The 17954-nt window shown below is 54.4% G+C and overlaps 1 protein-coding gene across 12 annotated transcripts in view; it reads left to right on the top strand.

Annotated features, from left to right (window-relative positions):
* The window catches only part of TANC2 (tetratricopeptide repeat, ankyrin repeat and coiled-coil containing 2), a 176478-nt gene that overhangs the window by 58860 nt on the left and 99664 nt on the right, over positions 1 to 17954 (top strand). For 5 of the 12 annotated variants that reach the window (XM_052699455.1, XM_052699457.1, XM_052699461.1 and 2 more), the window contains 2 exons: positions 8447 to 8518; positions 10143 to 10322. In XM_052699455.1, coding sequence (XP_052555415.1) covers positions 8447 to 8518; positions 10143 to 10322 — 252 coding nt within the window. Of the gene's footprint in view, positions 1 to 5131; positions 5228 to 8446; positions 8519 to 10142; positions 10323 to 13658; positions 14071 to 17954 lie in introns of those variants that run through there. The other 7 variants (XM_052699465.1, XM_052699464.1, XM_052699460.1 and 4 more) reach the window with 5 other exon arrangements.

The following is a 17954-nucleotide window of genomic DNA, read 5'->3' as shown; positions in this document are numbered from 1 at the left end:
ACAGCAAACTGCACTCAGTGCCACGGTCTGTATCACTAATGAAGATGTTAATGAGCCCCAGACCCAAGGCAGACCCCTGGGGCAGTGCTGGTTACATCCCCACCCTCAGACACAGAGCCTTTGAGCACAGCCCTGGGGCTGCAGCCCTCCTGCAGTTCCTGTCCATGGAGCAGCCCACCTTTCACATGCATCTCTGCAATTCAGCGATGAGGATGCAGTGGGGACCACATCAAAGGCTCAGAGCTGCAGCAGCTGCTTCTGTGCATCAGTGAGAACGTCCATAAAATGCAAAAGGTGGCTTCTTATAGTAGCTTAACAGTGGAACCGAGGGCTGAGCGACACGGGGCTGCTGTCCTCATACAGCAAAGCATTTCTCCAGCCTGGATTGCAGGGACGCCATGAGCAGTGCATGGACCAAAGGATGCTTATGAATGGCCAAAGCCCCTCAAGCCAAATTGCTATTTTTACTTCATTAATTAGAATGTGTCCGTATTGCAAACAGCAGTGGTTCCCCCCCCCCACCAGATGGCTTGCTCCATGGGATTCCTGACAACGTGGGAATAGCAAATGTGTGGTTCCCCCATTAAAGCTTTTCTTGTGTTTTTCCATGCAGTGAGTTTGCAGCTCCTCTGCATTGTAACCCCTGAAAAACTGCACCTTCCATTTCACACAAGGCAAAGAGCAGACAGGGGGAATGCAGGCAGCAGACTCCATGGGAGGGCTGTGCAGGGCAAGGCTGAGCAGGTGCACTTCAAAAGGAAAAAAGAAAGACATGTGCAAGCAGATTGCAGTGGTGAGTTGCAGCTGTTGCAGCTTGCTGGGGCTGTGCAGGGGGGTGGTGGCACTGCTGCAGCTCTGGGCTGCATTGCACTGCTGCCCTGCCCTGCTGCATTGCTGCCCTGCTGTGCTGCTGCTCTTCATCACTGCCTTGCATCACTGCCCTGCATTGCTGCCCTGCTGTCCTGTGCTGCTGCAATGCTGTACTGCTGCCCTGCCCTGTTGTGCTGCAGGCTGGGAAAGGTAGGATCTGCACTTCTGTCCCTCGGAACTTTGCAGCAACCTGATACAAGGCTTTCCCTTTCTAAAACACGTGTGGCTCCTTGTCCTCTCTCCCTCCTCCTCTTGTTTGTGCATATGGTAACACCTGGGAGCATTAGCAGTGGCTGTGGGGATGCAGGGAGCAGGGCTGCATGGTGTGCTGGCAGCAGTTAGCAGGCTCCCTGCTCTGCAGCCCTGTGGGCTTGGCTCTGCTCTGCTGTGTTGTGCTGTGCTGATGCAGGTCTGCATTTCAGGAACGCTCCCATTGCTATGGAGGGTTTGGCCTGCAGTGCCCATCCAGCCACGTGGCTGCTGCATCGTGGTTGTGTGCAGGGATGGTTTTGTTAAGCAGCTGGAGGACAGTACTGAGTGTGTTTGTTCCACTGCGCTCTCCTCAGGTTGTTTGTCCAGCAGAGCCCTTCCCCACCATCACCTGTTGCAGAATGAGCCTTGGCCTAAGGGCAAAGGGCCCCATTTTAAGTTAACGATGCAGTACAATTAGTGTTTCTTGGCCCAGTTAAATGCTGAGAACACAAATAAGGGCACTCCTTCCTCTCCACCAGAATTGCCCCATGTTCCCAATGCCAGAGCAGTGACTGCCATAAGATTGCAGCGGTGCATCACATCCACTGCAGCAGCAGCAAGCTCTGCTGGATGCACTGTGCTCGGTGTGCCAGTGTGCTCCCTGTGCTCAGAGCAGTGCTGCTCCCTTCTGCTTTGCAGCTGCTTTGTTCCAACACTGCCAGGTCTGCAAACGGGAGCAGGCTGCAGGCAGCTGCCTCCCGAAACACTGCTGCTGTGTGCTGCACAACTGCAGATGAAGGCCTTGCTGCAACGAAGCTGCGTTATTGCACAGGACTTGAGCAGGGTGCAACGATTGTGGTTGTTAAGCAGCTATTTGTGGGGAGGGAAAAAAAGGAAGCAAACGTGAATTTGCAAACAGGTCTGCAGGAAGTGCTGAGAAATGAATGTTTTCCTGTTCTGAAAGTGGTGTAGATCTGCTCGCAGCTGTGGGCTGAGGTTCGGGGAAACGAGAGGCAGCTCCTTAGGGCTTCCTGGGAGCTCCTTCAGCACAGAGCACCAAAGCAGGAGCTGCCTTCCCAGCACCCAGAGCCACGGAGCTGCTTCCTTCTGCTCCCAAACGTTTCCATTCCACGGGGGCAGTTTCTTAACTGCAAATGTCAGAGATTTTTGAGAGCCTGGTGACACGGGTGGTGTGCCCACACCTGCAGCAGGCTGACGTGCAGCTGTCAGTTTGAGCTGCAGAAGCCACGGTAGGGGATTATTCTCCATTTCTGGGGTGATGGTGGAGGTGCTGGTGGTGATTCCAGGGCTCTCTGGGGATGCTGCTGCGGTGGGATGTGGGGCCGAGGAACAGCTTTGCTGTCATAGGGGTAAATGGAGCAGGCATCACTGCAGGCAGTGCTGGGTGCAGCCCAGTTAGCATGCTGGGAGTGCAGGGCTGTGTGTGGAAAGAAGTGGGAAAGAGTGCTTGGGATGCTCAGCCCAGGAGCTCCTCTCAGCACGTCCTCCCTGCAGCTCCCGCCTTCTCTCGCTCACTTTGCCCCATTATCCTGTTCCTTCCATTGAGAAAAGCAGCCATTCCTTCTGCAGCACTGAACATCTTGCTCTGCACAGCTCTCTGTTAGGTTTGTAGATGTAAATCCTCGGATTCCTTACTGTGGGCTCAAGGAAGCAGCTCCTCATCCCCGTGCACCACTTGGCCTTGGGGTCCCTTCCAACCCCAAGGATTCTGTTCCCCTTCCCCACTGATGGTGCTGGAGCAGCCCTGGCCCCGTCTACTCTGTGCCTTTTGCTGCAGTTTGAGGCGCAGCTGAAGCACTGCTCAGTGCATGGGTTGAGCTGTGCTGCTGGGCAGAACCTCACTGCCCTCCGATGGAAACGAGGAAATGCAATTAGCGGTAGCGTCCGATGTCAATTAAGAGGAAAGGATTGAATTCGGTAGCGCTGTGAGTGTTGCAGCTCACCAAATTGCACAGGCTGGGGGATTCAGCAGTTGCTCAGCAGCTTTGCAGCTGCAGGAGGGCCCAGCATTGCTGCCTGTTGGAGCCATGGAAGCAGAGCGATGCAGTTCTTAGCTGCTGGATGTCCAGCCAGAGCCTTGCATGGGCCTTCCTGCACTGTGAGATTCACCTTGTCTAAAACCACCAAGGGATTCTCAAACAGAAAAGCAGCACCACGTGCCTTCGTGTGCACCCGTGTGCATTGCACGCACAGATTGGTGCACGGGTGCCCAGTGCTCGCTGGCTGGGCTGCATGCAGCTGCTCCTGCAGGTTGTTGTGTCCTCCTTCTTCTTAAGGCTGGACGTAGAAAATGATCTGCATTCCCTTTCTGATGTCGCTTTGGTTGCAGTAAGTCATGCATTCTCCTCCTGGTGTCACACTGGCTGCAATATGCCATGCATTCTCCTGCTGTCAGGCTTGTTGCATTATGCCACCTGCTCCCTGCATTGCATGGCTCCATGCAATTAATCCCTCCTGCTTTATAATAGCTGCAGACGTGAGAACTTGCTCACAATTTATTTAATTAGCAGAGCAGCTGCCTTGCTGCAAACTCCCATTAATAACCTCAATGTTTGCTTGTATAAATAGAGTGAGGTCACCCAGCCCAGCACTCCTGGGGTCCTGGGGTGCAGCGAGGAGTGCTCCACTGCTCTGCATTGCTGCGATAGAACATCGCAGTGCATTCCTGGAAGCGTTGGTGCAAATGGAAGGGAAGCATGAGTGCAGCTGTAGTGGGAGAGGGCAGAGCGCAGCAATGCCTGAGGACAGGGAGCAACATCCAGAGTGACAGCACTGCAAGAAGGAACAGAACATGCAGAGATGTCCGCTGCACTGTGCCTGCACACAACTGCTATTGTGTTTGGTAAAGCTGCAAGAGGAGCACGTGGGCTGTGGTGGTTCTGGCAGTGTGCTTGCAAGGCTGCACTTGCGCTTTATTCCAGAGGTGAATGCATGCATTGGTTCGCTTTTCTGCTGCCTGCTGTCTGCAGGTGTTGTAAAGCAGGGAACAGCACTTGAGGAGCATCGCCCCATGTGATTGCAAATCCATAGATTGCTGTGCGTTGTGGGGAGCTTCACCTGCACTGCATGGCTCCATGGGGGCTGAGTGTGGATTCATGGGGCTTGAGTGAGGATCCGTGGGGCTGAGCAAGGATCTATGGAGCTGAACTTGGTTCCCTGGGGCTGTGCGTGGATCTATGAGGCTGAGCAGCAATCTGTGGATCTTAGCATGGGGCTCAGCAGTGATCCTTGGGGCTGAGCATGGATCTGTGGGGCTGTGCACAGCTCCGTGGGGCTGAGTGGGGCTTTGTGAGGCTGATCAAGGATCTGTGAAGCTGAACTTGGTTCCTTGGGGCTGAGTGTGGATCCATGGGGCTGAGCAGCGATCTGTGGGTCTGAGCGTGGATCTGAATGTGGCTCCATGGGGCTGAGCGTGGCTTCGTGGGGCTGAGCAGGGATCTGTGGAGCTGAACTTGGTTCCTTGAGGCTGAGCGTGGCTTTGTGGGGCTGAGAAGCAGTCTGTGGATCTGAGCATGGGGCTCAGCAGTGATCTGTGGGGTTGAGTATCAGTCTGTGGGGCTGAGCATGGATCTGAGCGTGGCTCCGTAGGGCTGAGCAAGGAACTGTGAAGCTGAACTTGGTTCCTTTGGGACTGAGTGTGGATCCGTGGGGCTGAGCAGCGATCTGTGGGTCTGAGCGTGGATCTGACTGTGGCTCTATGGGGCTGAATGAGGCTTTGGGAGGCAGAGCGTGGATCCGTGAAGCTGAACTTGGTTCCCATGGGGCCGAGCAGCGATCCGTGGGGCTGAGCGCCGATCTGCGGATCTGAACTCTGCTCCGTGGAGCTCAGCGTAGTTCCGCGGGGCTGAGCGTGGCTCCCTGGGGCTGAGCGTGGATCTGTGCCTCCGAGCACCGCTCCGCTGCCCCTGGCCGCTCCGTGGGGCTGCGCTCCGTCCGCCGCCGCCCGTCTTTGCCGCAGATTTCCCGGCATGCGTGCCGAGCTCCGACCCGCCCTTATTTTTCCTGCGTTAAAAAAGTGCTTTGTCAGAGAAAAGCACGCGAGCGGCTGGAGGCGCTGCGACGGAACGGAGCGACAGCAGGGATGGAGCGGGGAGAGCGCGGCGCTGAGCCGGGCCGGAAGGCGCTGAGCCGGGCGGGGCTGCAGGTGCGTCGGGCGGGGAGAAGCGCTGCGCTGCGCTGCGCGTTTGTGGGGGGCACCGCTTGGACCTGGGGGGCTGCTGAGATTTGAGGGGCACGGCTGGGGGCCGAGAGAGCTGCTGGGACTTGGGGGGTGATGCTGAGACTTGGGGTCACTGCTGGGGGTTGGGGGACACCAGTGGGTTCTTAGGGGCGCTGCTGAGAGCTGGGGGACCGCTGGGGTCAGGGGGGCACTTTGTTGAAGCTTGGGGGGCTTTGATGGGAGCAGGGAGCATTGCTGGAACTTGGGGGGTTGCTGGGGGCAGAGGGGGCAGTGCTGGGATTTAGGGAGTGCTGCTGGAAGCTGGGGGGGCTCTGCTGGATCTTCGGGGCTGCTGGGGTCAGAGGGGGCAGTGCTGGGACCTGGGGGCTTTATGCACTGCAGGGCTTTGCTCTGTCACTGACATTAAATGTAAACTTGGCAGCTGTGGCTCTCAGTCCATTCAGAGCAGTGCACGCTGCTCTGGGAGCTGCCATCTGTGCAGCTGTTGCAAAGTCTCCATTTGCAGTGAGAGGAGCAGCAGACCAGGCTCAGTGCATGCAGCGCTGCACGGCTGTTTGCACACCTGCAAGCAGTGCTTCATGCAGCCCGCTGTGTGAGCAGGGCTGATTCCTGCCCACAGCTGGCGGTGTTGAGCTGCACGGATCCACCCGTGTGCACAGCACCAAGCGGCACCGCAGGGCAGCCATGCACAGCGTGCTGCTCCCGCCTGCTGCTTCAGCGTGCAGAGCTCAGGGAACGTGCACCTCCTGGGTGTTCTCTCAGTTATTTCCTTCTTTTTCTGTGTGCACGTGCAGAAAACTCTCAGACAGAGTGTAACAACGTGGTGTTGTTCCTCAGCTGCATCACTGCCACCCCTTGCTGTGAGCCCTCAGCACTCTGCTCTCATTCAGCTGCATCAGCACCGAGTGCTGAGTCACCGCTGCTCAGCCCTCCCACCCTGTGTGTGTCTGCATTGCTCCACGGCTGCAGCTCTGCTATGGCTGTTGTGGTCCCTGCAAGGCCTCCAGCAGTGCAGTGCTGTGCACTGATCTGCTCTCATGTTTGTGCTGCGTGCTGATGGTGTGACCTGCAGTGCTGCTCCATGCCTGCTCGTAGAATCACAGAATGGCCAGGGTTGGAAGGGACCTCAAGGATCTGAAGCTCCAACCCCCTGCCACACGCAGAGCCACCAACCTCCACCAGCCCAGGCTTCTCAGGGCCCCATCCAACCCGGCCTTAAACACCTCCAAGGATGGACGGGGCATCACAGCCTCTCTGGGCAGCTGTTCCAGCACCTCACCACTCTCATAGTAAAGAACTTCCCCCTGACATCCAACCTCAACCTTCCCTCCCTCAACTTCAAACCATTTCCCCTTGTCCTGCTGTTATCTCCCCTTTCACAGAGTTGATTCCCGTCCTGTTTGCAGGCTCCCTTTAGGCACTGCAGGCTGCAATAAGGTCACCCCACAGTCTTCTTTTCTCCAGGCTGAACGACCCCAGCTCCCTCAGCCTGTCTTTGTATGGAGGTGCTCCAGTCCCCTGATCATCTTTGTGGCTCCTCTGGACCCTCTCCAACAGCTCCCTGTCTTTCCTGTACTGGGGGCTCCAGACCTGGACACAGTGCTGCAGATGTGGCCTCACAAGAGCAGAGCAGGGATGGACAATCACCTCCCTGTCCCTGCTGGCCACCCCTCTGCTGATGGAGCCCAGGATCCCATTTGCTTTTCGAGCTGTAATCACACACTGCTGGCTCACGTTCAGTTTTTCATCCATCAGGACCCCCAGGTCCTTTTCTGCAGGGCCAAATGAGCTAAATACTCCTTACCTGCTGCTTGCTCCCTGCCTGCTGCTTGCTTGCTGCTCCCTGCATTGCTTTGCTCCCATCCCAGTGGCAATGCAGCATCATCCACCTCCCTGCTGCTGGTAGTGGGACCAGCTCAGGACAGCTGCATGCAGGTTGCTGCTTTGCACTCCTGCATCCCTGCACAGAAAGGCACAGGTCTGCTTGCTGTTCCTGCATGCTGCACACATAAGTTTTGGGGTATTTTGTGGCTCTTTGGGATAAATTTAGTGCAGGAGGATTTAAAAGTTAGTTTGTTTGGCTGTTTGTTACTGGAAGTGTCTTGTTAACACAATGCAAAGTGATCTGCTGTGCCTGTGCAAATGCACTGAGCTGCACTGCAGCCTCCATCACACTGCAAAGCGCTGTGGAAAAAGTTACTCTGCAAATTCATGCAAATCTTCCAACCCAGTTTAATACCCCAAATAGTCTTTCATGTGAAGAACAGCAGCTGCATTTGGTTCTGAGGTTGCAGCTTTCCTAGTGGCATCCGATGCAGCTGGGTGCACGCTGTGCCCATGGGGCCCTGCTGGGTGCCACCAGGGCTTCTGTAGTGTCTCCTTCCCATAAATTGGGGCTGTACACGTGGTGTGAGTGCTGTGCCTTGCTCTGTGTGACAGTGCTCTTCTGGAGCCTCCAGTCCTTAGCACTGCTTGGTGCCCACTGTTTCTTTGGTGCTCAGACTTGCCTTGCTTTCTTCCTGACCTCATAGCTGCCCATGCGTGCTTGCAGAGGGGCCATTTGTTGCACACACCCACCCAGCAGTGCTCAGAGCAGCAGTGCGTGTTGCAAAAGCTGCAGGCAGTGATCCACTGCTCCTGTTTTATGAGTATATTTGGTGCTGGAAGCCCAAATGCAGAACCAGCTCTTGGGACTGTGGGTAACGCAGCAGTTTGCATCCCAGCTGAATTGGGTGCTGCCTGAGCTTCCTTCCCTGCTGTGGCTTCATACCCTCAGTGCAGCGCCGTGCATTGCTGAGGCCTCTTCTGCTCCCTGACCAGCAGTGGAGCTGGGCTGCTTTCTGCTTCCAGCCCACATCAGCCCCGTGTGCCCCAATGTTCCCATCGACGCTCACAGCCGTTGTTTCTAATCCGGCCAGCAGATCGATGGACACCAGCGTGCAATTAATTGTGTGCTGCCATGCTCCGTGCCCATCCTCATTGATCCAGGGCAGTGAGCAGCGTCCTGTTCTCACTGCCTGCCCGCTCTGTAGCCCAGCAGAGAGCTTTAAAGGGAAGCAATTTCAGAGAGCCTTGCGTTTCTTCGTTGCGGGGCTCCTTTGGCCATGGGGCTCAAGGAGAAGCTGCGTCTGCCTGACCTGTCCTCTGCCATGTTCTACTTGTGCTGTTTTGGTTCTCATGCAGATGGAGGGAGCGAGGAGCCGCCAGACCGAAGACAGGCAAGTGTAGACGCCCGGCAGAGCCGCTCTGGGCAAGGTAATGGCTGCTGCTGCTGCTGCTGCTGCTGCTGCTGCTGCTCTCCGTCGTAGCCTTGCTTCTCTGTGCGCTGCTCTGTGTCTGTCTGTTTCTTGCAGCCGTTGCAACCCCTGCAGCTGCAAACCTGCTGCGACTCCCCAGAGCTGCTCAGAGTTTGCAGGAGCTCACGTCGCTTTGCAGCACGGCTGCATTCTCTGTGTGTGCAGGCTGAGCTCTGTGCTGCTGCTCGGAGCAGTGCAGTGTCAGCAGCCGAAACTGCTTTGCTAACGTAGGAGCTGTGCTCTTGTTGTCTTCAAGTGTTGCATCTGGAAGCAGATCTGTCAGCCGCCTTGTTCCTCTCCAGTGTTCACTGTGGGAGCTCAGCAACAGCTTGCATGCATTGCTGTGTTGTTGTGGTAGAGTACAGGAGTGGTTCTTTTGCAGCACATGGAGCTGCTGCTTCCTTCTCTGTTGCTGTGTGCAGTGTCGGGCTGTGTTGGTGCAGATTGGGAGCAGAGGACCTGCTTGGCTTTGCTTTCTGTTTGGTTTTTTTTTGCAATTTTTTACTTGTTATGAGTGCCATCCTGGTGGTTTGCGCCCTGAGGCCGTGCTGGATGCACACACCAGGGAGGTGTGGAGCAGCACAGCTCCTGCCATGCACGGATGCTCTCAGCCCAATTCTGCAGCACAGTGCTCACGTAACGGGCTGAGGGCTCCAGCTGGGCAGGTTTGAACCCACCATCCAGAGCGAGAGCTCATCTTGCCTCTGTGTGCACTTCCACGTGGCTCTGTGCAGCACCCAACTCTTTCATGGCTGATCCCTGGCGTTGTGACCATTCCTTTGTTCCCATCGCTAAGTTTCCCTCAGCTTTATGCAAGCACCAGTGCTTGAGCTGTGTGTGTGCCTATGCCATGCTGGCACTGACACCATTCGCCCTCCTGGTGCTGATGGGTGGTTGGGGATGGGCTGCACAGTGAGCAGAGCTGCACAGTGAGCAGAGTTGCTGAGCTCTCTGCAACTCCAGCAGTGCACTGTGCAAAATTAAGGCGAAGGATAAACGATGCTCCGCGCGCCCTTAAAGGGATGTGCTCTGCAGGGTCCCTGCGTGTGTGCTTAATTAAAGCAGCATGAAATGAATCGAAAAGCATCGGTGCCCAGCTCAGATTGTGGCTGTAAGGACCATCTCCAAGCCAACATACCTGAGTGTTTGGGGGAGGAGGGGAGCAGCTGTTCTGGTGCTGGGCAATGGGCAGCAGAATTGAGAGCTGAAACCCGGTCCCTGTGAGAGTGCTGTGTGTGCAACCTCATTATGCTTTGGTGATATTGGAAACATCTTGTGGTGTTTGCAGTCCTCCCATGTTGGCCTCTGCATGCATCCCATATTGGCCAGACAGAGCTGGGGCGGCCACTAGTGCCAAAAAGTCAAAGGGCTTTTGGTTCATTGGGGTTAAATTCAAAATGCAAGCAAGAAAAACCCAAACAAACAGTTCACGGCGCTGCTGTTTGCAAGCTGAAGAGCAGCACAGGGATGCTGCTGGAGTAATACAGCGATTTCTTTATGTGAAGGGCCAGATTTGGGGGAGGTGAACCCAAACCCGTGGAACCTTCCCCTCATCACCTTGCTGCCTCTTTGTGTCCCTCCAGGCACCTCCACAGAGAACGACTGTGCTTTCGAAGCAGACTACGCCATCCCGCCGCTCCCCGTGACCGAAGGTATGCAGCAGTTTCGGATTATGGAGGGCATGTCCCGCTCCCTTCCATCCTCCCCCTTACTCACACATCAGTCTATCAGTGTTCGGCTCCAACCCGTGAAGAAGTTGCCTGGTAAGGACTTTAAATAACGTTCGGTGGGGGCTTTTTCGGTCCGTCGGTGCAAAATGTGTAAGGTGGTGGAAGCGTTCCCAGCAGCCGTAAAAGAACTTTATGCTGAAAGTTTGGAGGCTGGGGGAGTGCATCAGGGAAATGATGCTGTCGTGAGGCAGAAGGGATCTTTTTGGAGGGTTTGTTGATGTTGTTGCACTGTTTTGTTTAACTGATGTCATTGGGGTTGGTTTGGAACACCTCGTGATGGAAGAGCAGGTGGGTTTCCCAAAGCAGCTGCTGTTGAGCAGCCGTTGGAAAGCCCAGTGCATTCCTGCTGGTTGGAGCTTTGGGAACCTTGCTTCTTGCCTAAAATTGGACATTCTTCTGTGCCCATCTTTAAATCAACCAGCCAGGGTGCAGCATTGCACTGAGAGAAGCCTCCAGACCAATGTTCAGCCAGTGCCCTGAGTGCCGCTGTGCTTCGTGCCGTGCTGTTCCTGCCCACTGGTGAAAGGAGAAATTGAAAAAGGCTCCGTGGTTGTGCTGAGGATGGGCTGCGTGGCTGTGGGGGGTGGGGAGAGGTGTCTCTGTTTGTGCCAAGTGTGAGAGAATCTCCTGCCATGCCCTTGGCCCATGGATGGAACGGCCATCATCTCAGCCTCTGCTCTCTTGCCAGCAAATCATTCCCCCTCGTAGAGCTTCATAGGACCACGAAACTCTTAGAGATGGAGGGGACTCTGAAGGCATCCAACCCCACCCTGCTGTTCTGTGCAGGGTGCAGCAGGACGTGATGCTGTGGGTGCAGGTGGGGATAGGAGGAGGAGGGCTGCTTCAGGTCTGTGCCCATCTGGATGTGCATTGATAGAGCAGAAGCTTACATCTGCCCCCATGCTGGGTTCTGGTAACCCTGAAATGAAGCTTTTCATCTCCGTTGGTAATTAGGGTCATTAATGTGAGACACCTGAGATGAGGTGCAAGCAGGTCACTGGTCAGCCTGTAAACCTTACAGGTTGCCTTCCTGCCTTTCTGTTAGCAGCCAGCTCTTCCTTCAGAGCTGCATTTTGGAGCCCTGTGCATCCCTTGGAGCCCCATTGGGAAGGTGGGCTACTTTATACTCGAGTGCCTCCGCACCCATTTAAACACCTCATCCCAAGCAGAGCCAGCACAGCCTCTGATTTCACACATCCACGTCGTGATGCCTTCGGTGGAGCTCCAACATACTTGAAATTCAAAGCGTGCATCGGTGGCGTAGTGTGATTTTTGTCATTATTAGTTTAATTTACTGTTGGTAGGGTGAAAGGGAGGTGCTTGCTGGGCAGCCTCGTGCAGTCATTAGAGGGATTTGTTTGCTTTCATTGAGGTGACGTGTGAAGGAGCTGGAGGAGCAGCGTTGTGCTGCTCGTTGTTATTTGTAGTGTTGCTCGCATCTCCTCACCCGTTTCTTAACTTCCTCATATTTATAACCCATCTCAGAGCTTCCAAACGCTGAGCATCCCTGCAGCTGCAGGCGGAGGGGAGAGAAAATCATTGAGGGATTATCCAGTTGTTCTGTGCTCTGTGCAAGCAACCCATCCATGCCACCACGTCCGTATGCGCGGTGCTCGGGCAGTGGGATGGTGCCCTGCATGGCACCTGATGCTGTGTTGGCTCTGTGTGTTTTTCCCCCTGGAGATGTAGCACCTTTTGCAACAAGGCACAGCTGTGCCACCCTGCTGCTGTGTGCTGTGTGCAGTTCTCCATGGCTGGAAGTGGAGGAGGGATTGGTTCTCATTCCAGGGCTGAAGTGCTGCAGGGCTGCGTTCCCATAGCAGGAGCAGTAGTGACGGGGCAGGCTGTGGGGGCTGGCCCTCTCCATGGGCATCGCCAGCATCCCTTAATTAACATCTTAATTTCACCCTTTAGAAAGAGAAATGAGGCTGTAGAGCACAGAGAAGCCTGCTCAGCAGATACAGCAGCGCTGTCTGTTGACTTTAATGTCATCTTTCAAATCTGCTGCTTTGTGCACAGGTCAGTTTTCCATCCATGCCACAGTGATGATCTCCACTTTGGGTTGAACACCACCCGTGGTGCCATGATTTCCTCAGCAGAGGGCTGCCTTGCTCACTGGCAGCCTGATCCCTCAGTTTGCAGAGCCCTGGTGCGGGGCTGATAAATATTCAGTGTGCTTGCAATTTCCCTTCTGCTGGATTAATGAAAAGCTAAGGGTCATCATTGCACTGAGGGGTGAATTAACACTGAGCATAATTGATGGCGCTCTGTCCCCCTCCTGCATTGGTAGCAGTGGGGCAGCAGTGGCAGAGGATGCTTTGGAGCAGTGCATGCAACCTCTGTCACTGCATTTGTTCTCTTTATAATGACAGCTTTATTAGGAAGCCCAGTGCAAAGTGTACCTGAGAAGATAGTAATAAAGCACCAAAGCAACCCCAAACAATGCTTGCAGCCCTGGTAAGCGTCAGACCATTCTGGTTTCCCTGCAGGCACGCTGGCACTTGGAAGTTGCTGTTCTTGCTGCACAGCACTGTTACACATCATTGCACTGTGGCTGCAATGCAAGCAGGGCAGTGCATTGTGTACCCCAGAGAAAGCATTGCTGTGCATCTCTGGGTGCTGCAGAGATGGACGTGTTGGGGTGCAGTCCTGAGCCATTCCCATTTGCACACATGGGGGTAATTTTATTCCTCACTGTCCTTAGCTATTTTTAATTCTCCTGTTGGGTAACGGGTTGCAAACTTAATTCTTTCTGAGTGGGAGCGTTTCTAAAGGCTTTAAATAGTGCTTGCTGAGCAGGGCCTTGGGAGCAACCTGTGCATCAGCTCATGGTGCAGGAGCTGCAGCTCCTGTGCTTGCAGTGTGCTGCCTGTGCATGCATTGGGTGAAAGACACTGACAACAGCATAAAATAATGTGGCTGTAGTGCAAGATAATGTGTTTTTCCCTTGGATAATAGCATAAAATAGTTTTTTTTTTTTCCCCTGTGCTGCAGCACAGAGTCTAAACCATGGCTGTGCCTCAGATTGCTATGGTAGCTGTGTCTGAGCTGCCTTTCAGTGCACCCATGGATGCTCTGTCCCCATTGTGGTGCTGGTGCTCCGTGCTGCTGCTGCAGGTTGCTGCATCGCGGCGCTCAGGCCTTCCTTCGGGGCACCATCAGCTCAGTGCCATTCCCTTCATCGTTCCTTCAGGCATTCTGCTTGGAAATCACTGCAAAACCACCTCGTTCCTCTGCAGTCTGTGCAAGGCTCCCCATGCACGCATCTCCTTCCAGCCAAACAATGCCGGCTGCAAAACGACGAGAAGGGGACGCTGCGGCTTTAAAGCATCCCAGGGCCGACAGCCTCTTGGTATAAATTGTTCCCAGAATCCATGTCACAGCTCCTTATATGGGGCTGCTTTTTTTTTCTCTCCGTTGCCATACCAACCGCAGCACTGCACCATTCATCGGCTCCAGTCCTGGGCTGCATCGCTGCCCCTCGTCTCACTCCGGGAGCATCGGTGGATCGTTGGTGCTGTGCCATCCTTCACCTCTTCTTACAGCAATTTGCTCAGAAAAGAAAAAAGGGGCAAATTAAATGCCGGCGGAGCGAGAAGCGGTGTAGAAATCCTTCAGTTGTCCCCCAAGGGAGGCATGTAGTCTACGTTTGCTGCAGCATTTTGAAAGAAGGAAGGAAGGGCTCTTTAATAGCGGGAGGATTAACGAAGAGAGGGAGCTGTGAGCTCTCCTGAAATCATCATCTCGGAGCCCACGCCGTGGGGACGGCGAAGATGCAGAGGTGATGGGGGGCAGCTGGGGGGCACGGAGCTGCTGAGGGCGGAGGGAGCTGTCAGTGCATCTCAGCCTTGGGCTGCTGGCATGGAGTTGTGTGGGGCTGGGATGTGGGGCTGGTCTGTGAGTCTGGGTTGTGGCTCAGGGCTGCAGGTCCGAACTGTGGCTCCAGGCCATGAGACTGGGCTGTGCATCTGGGCTGTGGGTCTGATCTGCAGGTCTGGACTGTAGGTCTGGGCTGTGGATCCAGACCGAAGGTCTTGTCTGTGGGTCTGATCTGTGGGTCCAGGCTGTGGGTCTGGGCTGCAGTCTCAGAGCTGCTCTGTTGGGTCTCACTGCCTTCCTGCTGCAGCTTTGCATGCTTGTGGGTGCTGGGGAGAGAAAACAAAGCCCTGTGAGTGTCGGCACCACTCCTCTTGCATACACTTGCATTGAAATTGTGGTAGGCTTTGCTTGGCCTCTTTTAGCTCTGCAGAAAATCGATGTAGAATAAGAGGGCTGAGTGCCTGGAGCTGGCATGGAAGCCATTAGGTGGCTTGTAGTCTAAGGGCAGGTTTTGCTGCTTTGGGTGTTTTTCTTTTGGTCGTTGCAATAGTTTTACATAACCCTGAGCTCATGGAAATGAGAAGGATTGCATGGACAAAACCTAAAACGAATGTGCACTGAAAAGCTTTCCACTTTCTCAGCATTGCTGAAGTAGAACAGATCTACTGAGGAGCGGGCTGAAAAATAATCCACCAGGGATATCAAGGATGGTATTTTTGGTTTTAGAGCAACGGCATCATGATGAGGAGGTGTTTAATTGGAGGTGCTGGGAAGAACACCAGGTGCAGCAGTAACCATTTGCATGGTGTGGTTTGAGGAATGGCACCTGCTGCTGCACTGTGTGCAGGGTGCTGTGCTTGCTGTCGTTCCTGGGTGTTTTGGTACCATTATGGTTGCAGTGTGGTCACATTTTTCCTGTTGCTTTCTGTAGTTGTTGCTCTGGCAGCTCGACATGGGTTGGGAAGGGCTGTGTTGGTGTTGGAGTGTGGGTGGGATGGAGGGCTGCTCCTGGCGAGCCCAGCCTGCTTCAGGGTGCCGTGTTTGTCAAGATGCATCATTCACTTTCTTTTAATTTCAGTGAAAGAACTTTTAATTTTCCCTAATCCGACGCCATCCATGGCAGTCTGGAGGCTTAGCACAGCCCGGCACCTTACATAATGTCAGAAGGGAGAATTGAATTGCATCTCAGAACGAGAGGCAGAAGGTGTGTGTGCAGTATCTCCCTGTGATTTCAGCCCCAGTGTTCTCATCCTGCCCCATATCCCAACCTGGGGTGGTACATGCTGGCCTGGGGGCTCCTCTTTTGTCCGTAGGAATCCATCCCTCATGTGCAGACTCATGGTTTGCTGTGGCAGGGGCTCTGTTAGGTGGGAGCCAGCTGGGTGTGCATAGCTGGAATGGGCACAGGAACACATTGCATGTGAAGGGACTGCTGAAAGCCACAAAGCAGCGTTAGCTCACCTTTCCAAGCCAAGAGCCAAGTTCTGCCTGCTTATCATGTGCAACCACCTCCTGTGTTAGCAGGGCAGAAGTCACAGTGTGCACACAGCCCAGCCCCTGTGCCAGGGCCTTCCTGGTTCATAGAATCATAGAATGATAGAATGGCCTGGGTTGAAAAGGAGCACAGTGCTCATCTGGTTCCAGCCCCCTGCTGTGTGCAGGTCACCAACCAGCAGCCCAGGCTGCCCAGAGCCACATCCAGCCTGGCCTTGAATGCCTGCAGGGATGGGGCATCCACAGCCTCCTTGGGCAACCTGTGCCAGTGCCTCACCACCCTCTGGGTCAAAAACTTCCACCTTATATCCAACCTCAAGTCTTCCTTTCCTGGCTGAGGGATGTGTGCAGTGTGTGGGTAACACCATTGCTGTGCTGGGGAAGGTGCTGGTGGCTTTTGGTTCTGGGTGTTTTGTGTATGGCTGAACTGAGGGGGAAGGCTGTGCAGTAACATTTAATGCATCCATTGCCCTGAGCTGCCCTGCCTGCTCCTGAGCTCAGAGCCAGAAGCCTGTCCTCATCTCACACCGGCGCTGCACAAAATGGAGCATCTGTCATCGCTGTGCTTCTACGGGTGGGAATTTCTAGGCATAGCAGTGAGGTTCCTCAGGCTGGAGGAGGTGCTGTGGGGAGTGAGGATGTGGGATTAGATTGGAGGAAGTGCTGTGGGGTTGGACCAGGCCACCTGCTCTGGCCAGGAGAGCCACCAACCTTCAGGTTTGCTACTCACCCAGGCTGCCCAAAGCCCCATCCAACCTGATCCTGAACACCTCCAGAGGTGGAGCATCCACAGCCCAGCTCCCTCAGCCTGTCCTCGTAGAGGAGGTGCTCCAGCCCTCTGCTCATCTTTGTGGCCCTCCTCTGGACCTTCTCTGTCAGCTCTACATCCCTCCTGCATTGGGATCCCCCCCCCCATATCTGCACACCACTGTGCCGTAAACCTTTGGCAAATGGTCTGTGTACCTCAGAATAGGAAATAGTGTAATCCGTCCCTCTCCTGTGCACTCAGCCAAGAAATAGCACCGTGCTTGTTACCAGGATGCAGCTCGTGATGAGTTTCTCCAAGCAGATGATGCGTGTGCCTGCGTTCTGAAACCAGCTGCCTTCTTATTTCGGCGTCGGCTTTTTTAGTAATCCAAAGAAGCAGCCTTAAAATATCAGCTCATTGCACTGTGAAATGGAATGGGAAAACAAATTGACTCCCACTAATTGGACATCATATTTTGACCAGATTGGGGGAAAGGAGGGATCCTGATTTCATAGAATTGTAGAATAGGTGGAGTGGACTTTCAAGGGTCCTCTGGTGCAGCTGCCCTGCACTGAGCAGGGATGCCCACAGCTCTGAGCCCCCCCAGCCTCACCTTGGGGTCTGCCTGGATCCCCCCCACCTCTCTGGTCAAGATTCCCAGCACTGACTCAGTTATATACCTTTATTAAACCAGATGTTTAGGTTCCCAAAAGGTGCTGTGTTGTAACCAAGTGCTGCTTGACACAGGCTGGGGATGTCTGCTGTAGAAATCCTCATGTCCCTTGGGATCCATGGGGTCTGCTCTGTGTCCCTCCCCATATTGAGGGGGCAGGGTGCCTGATATCCCTGCAGCCCACTGATGGCACAGAGAGAGCCATGCAGCCTTTAAGTTTGGAGAAGACCTGTGAGATCATCCATCCTGCCAGCCCATCCCTGCCGTGCCCACCCTCCTCCATCCTCCCAGTCTGAGCTCTGGAATCGTGTTCCTGCCTCAGCCAGGTTGCTGGGGCAGAGGCGTGGAAGTGGGATGGGAATTTGGGGACGGATTAAAGCATCCTACAAAGCTCTCCTTGGCACAGCAGCAGGGATGCAGCTCGGTGCCCACTGGGGCTGCTCTGGAGCAGGCAGATTCCGGCCACCCACATCACACGCAGGCAGGTTGCATAAGGGGATGAGAATAACTTCACGTTGTCTTCTAGTAAAGGGGATTGCTTTGCAGCACATATGGACTTGCTGTTGTCTTGTACCATATCTGTTAGAAGGCATTTGTGTGTGTATAAATAGGTTGCTGTGATGAAATATGCTTGCTGATGGCCAGGTACCCAGCTCTGCTATGCAGTAACCACCTAAACATTGCATATTTGATTTATTTATCATAGAATCATGGAAAGGTTTGGGTTAGAAGGGACCTTTAAGGTCATCTCATTCCAATCCCTCTGCTATAGGCAGGGACACATTTATGTGCCCATGTTTAAAGTACTGCTTTCGTGGTTGCATCAAGCATGCTTAGCTTGCAGTGTGGCTGTTGGCTTCAAGAGGAAATAAGGAACCTGTTCCTTCTCCAAATCCCCACCTGTAGGTAATTTATAATGGGCAATTCTGTG

Source organism: Tympanuchus pallidicinctus, unplaced genomic scaffold, assembly GCF_026119805.1.
Source record: "Tympanuchus pallidicinctus isolate F22 unplaced genomic scaffold, pur_lepc_1.0 scaffold37, whole genome shotgun sequence".
NCBI classification, from domain to species: domain Eukaryota; kingdom Metazoa; phylum Chordata; class Aves; order Galliformes; family Phasianidae; genus Tympanuchus; species Tympanuchus pallidicinctus.
This window is presented reverse-complemented; position numbering and strand designations above follow the sequence as displayed.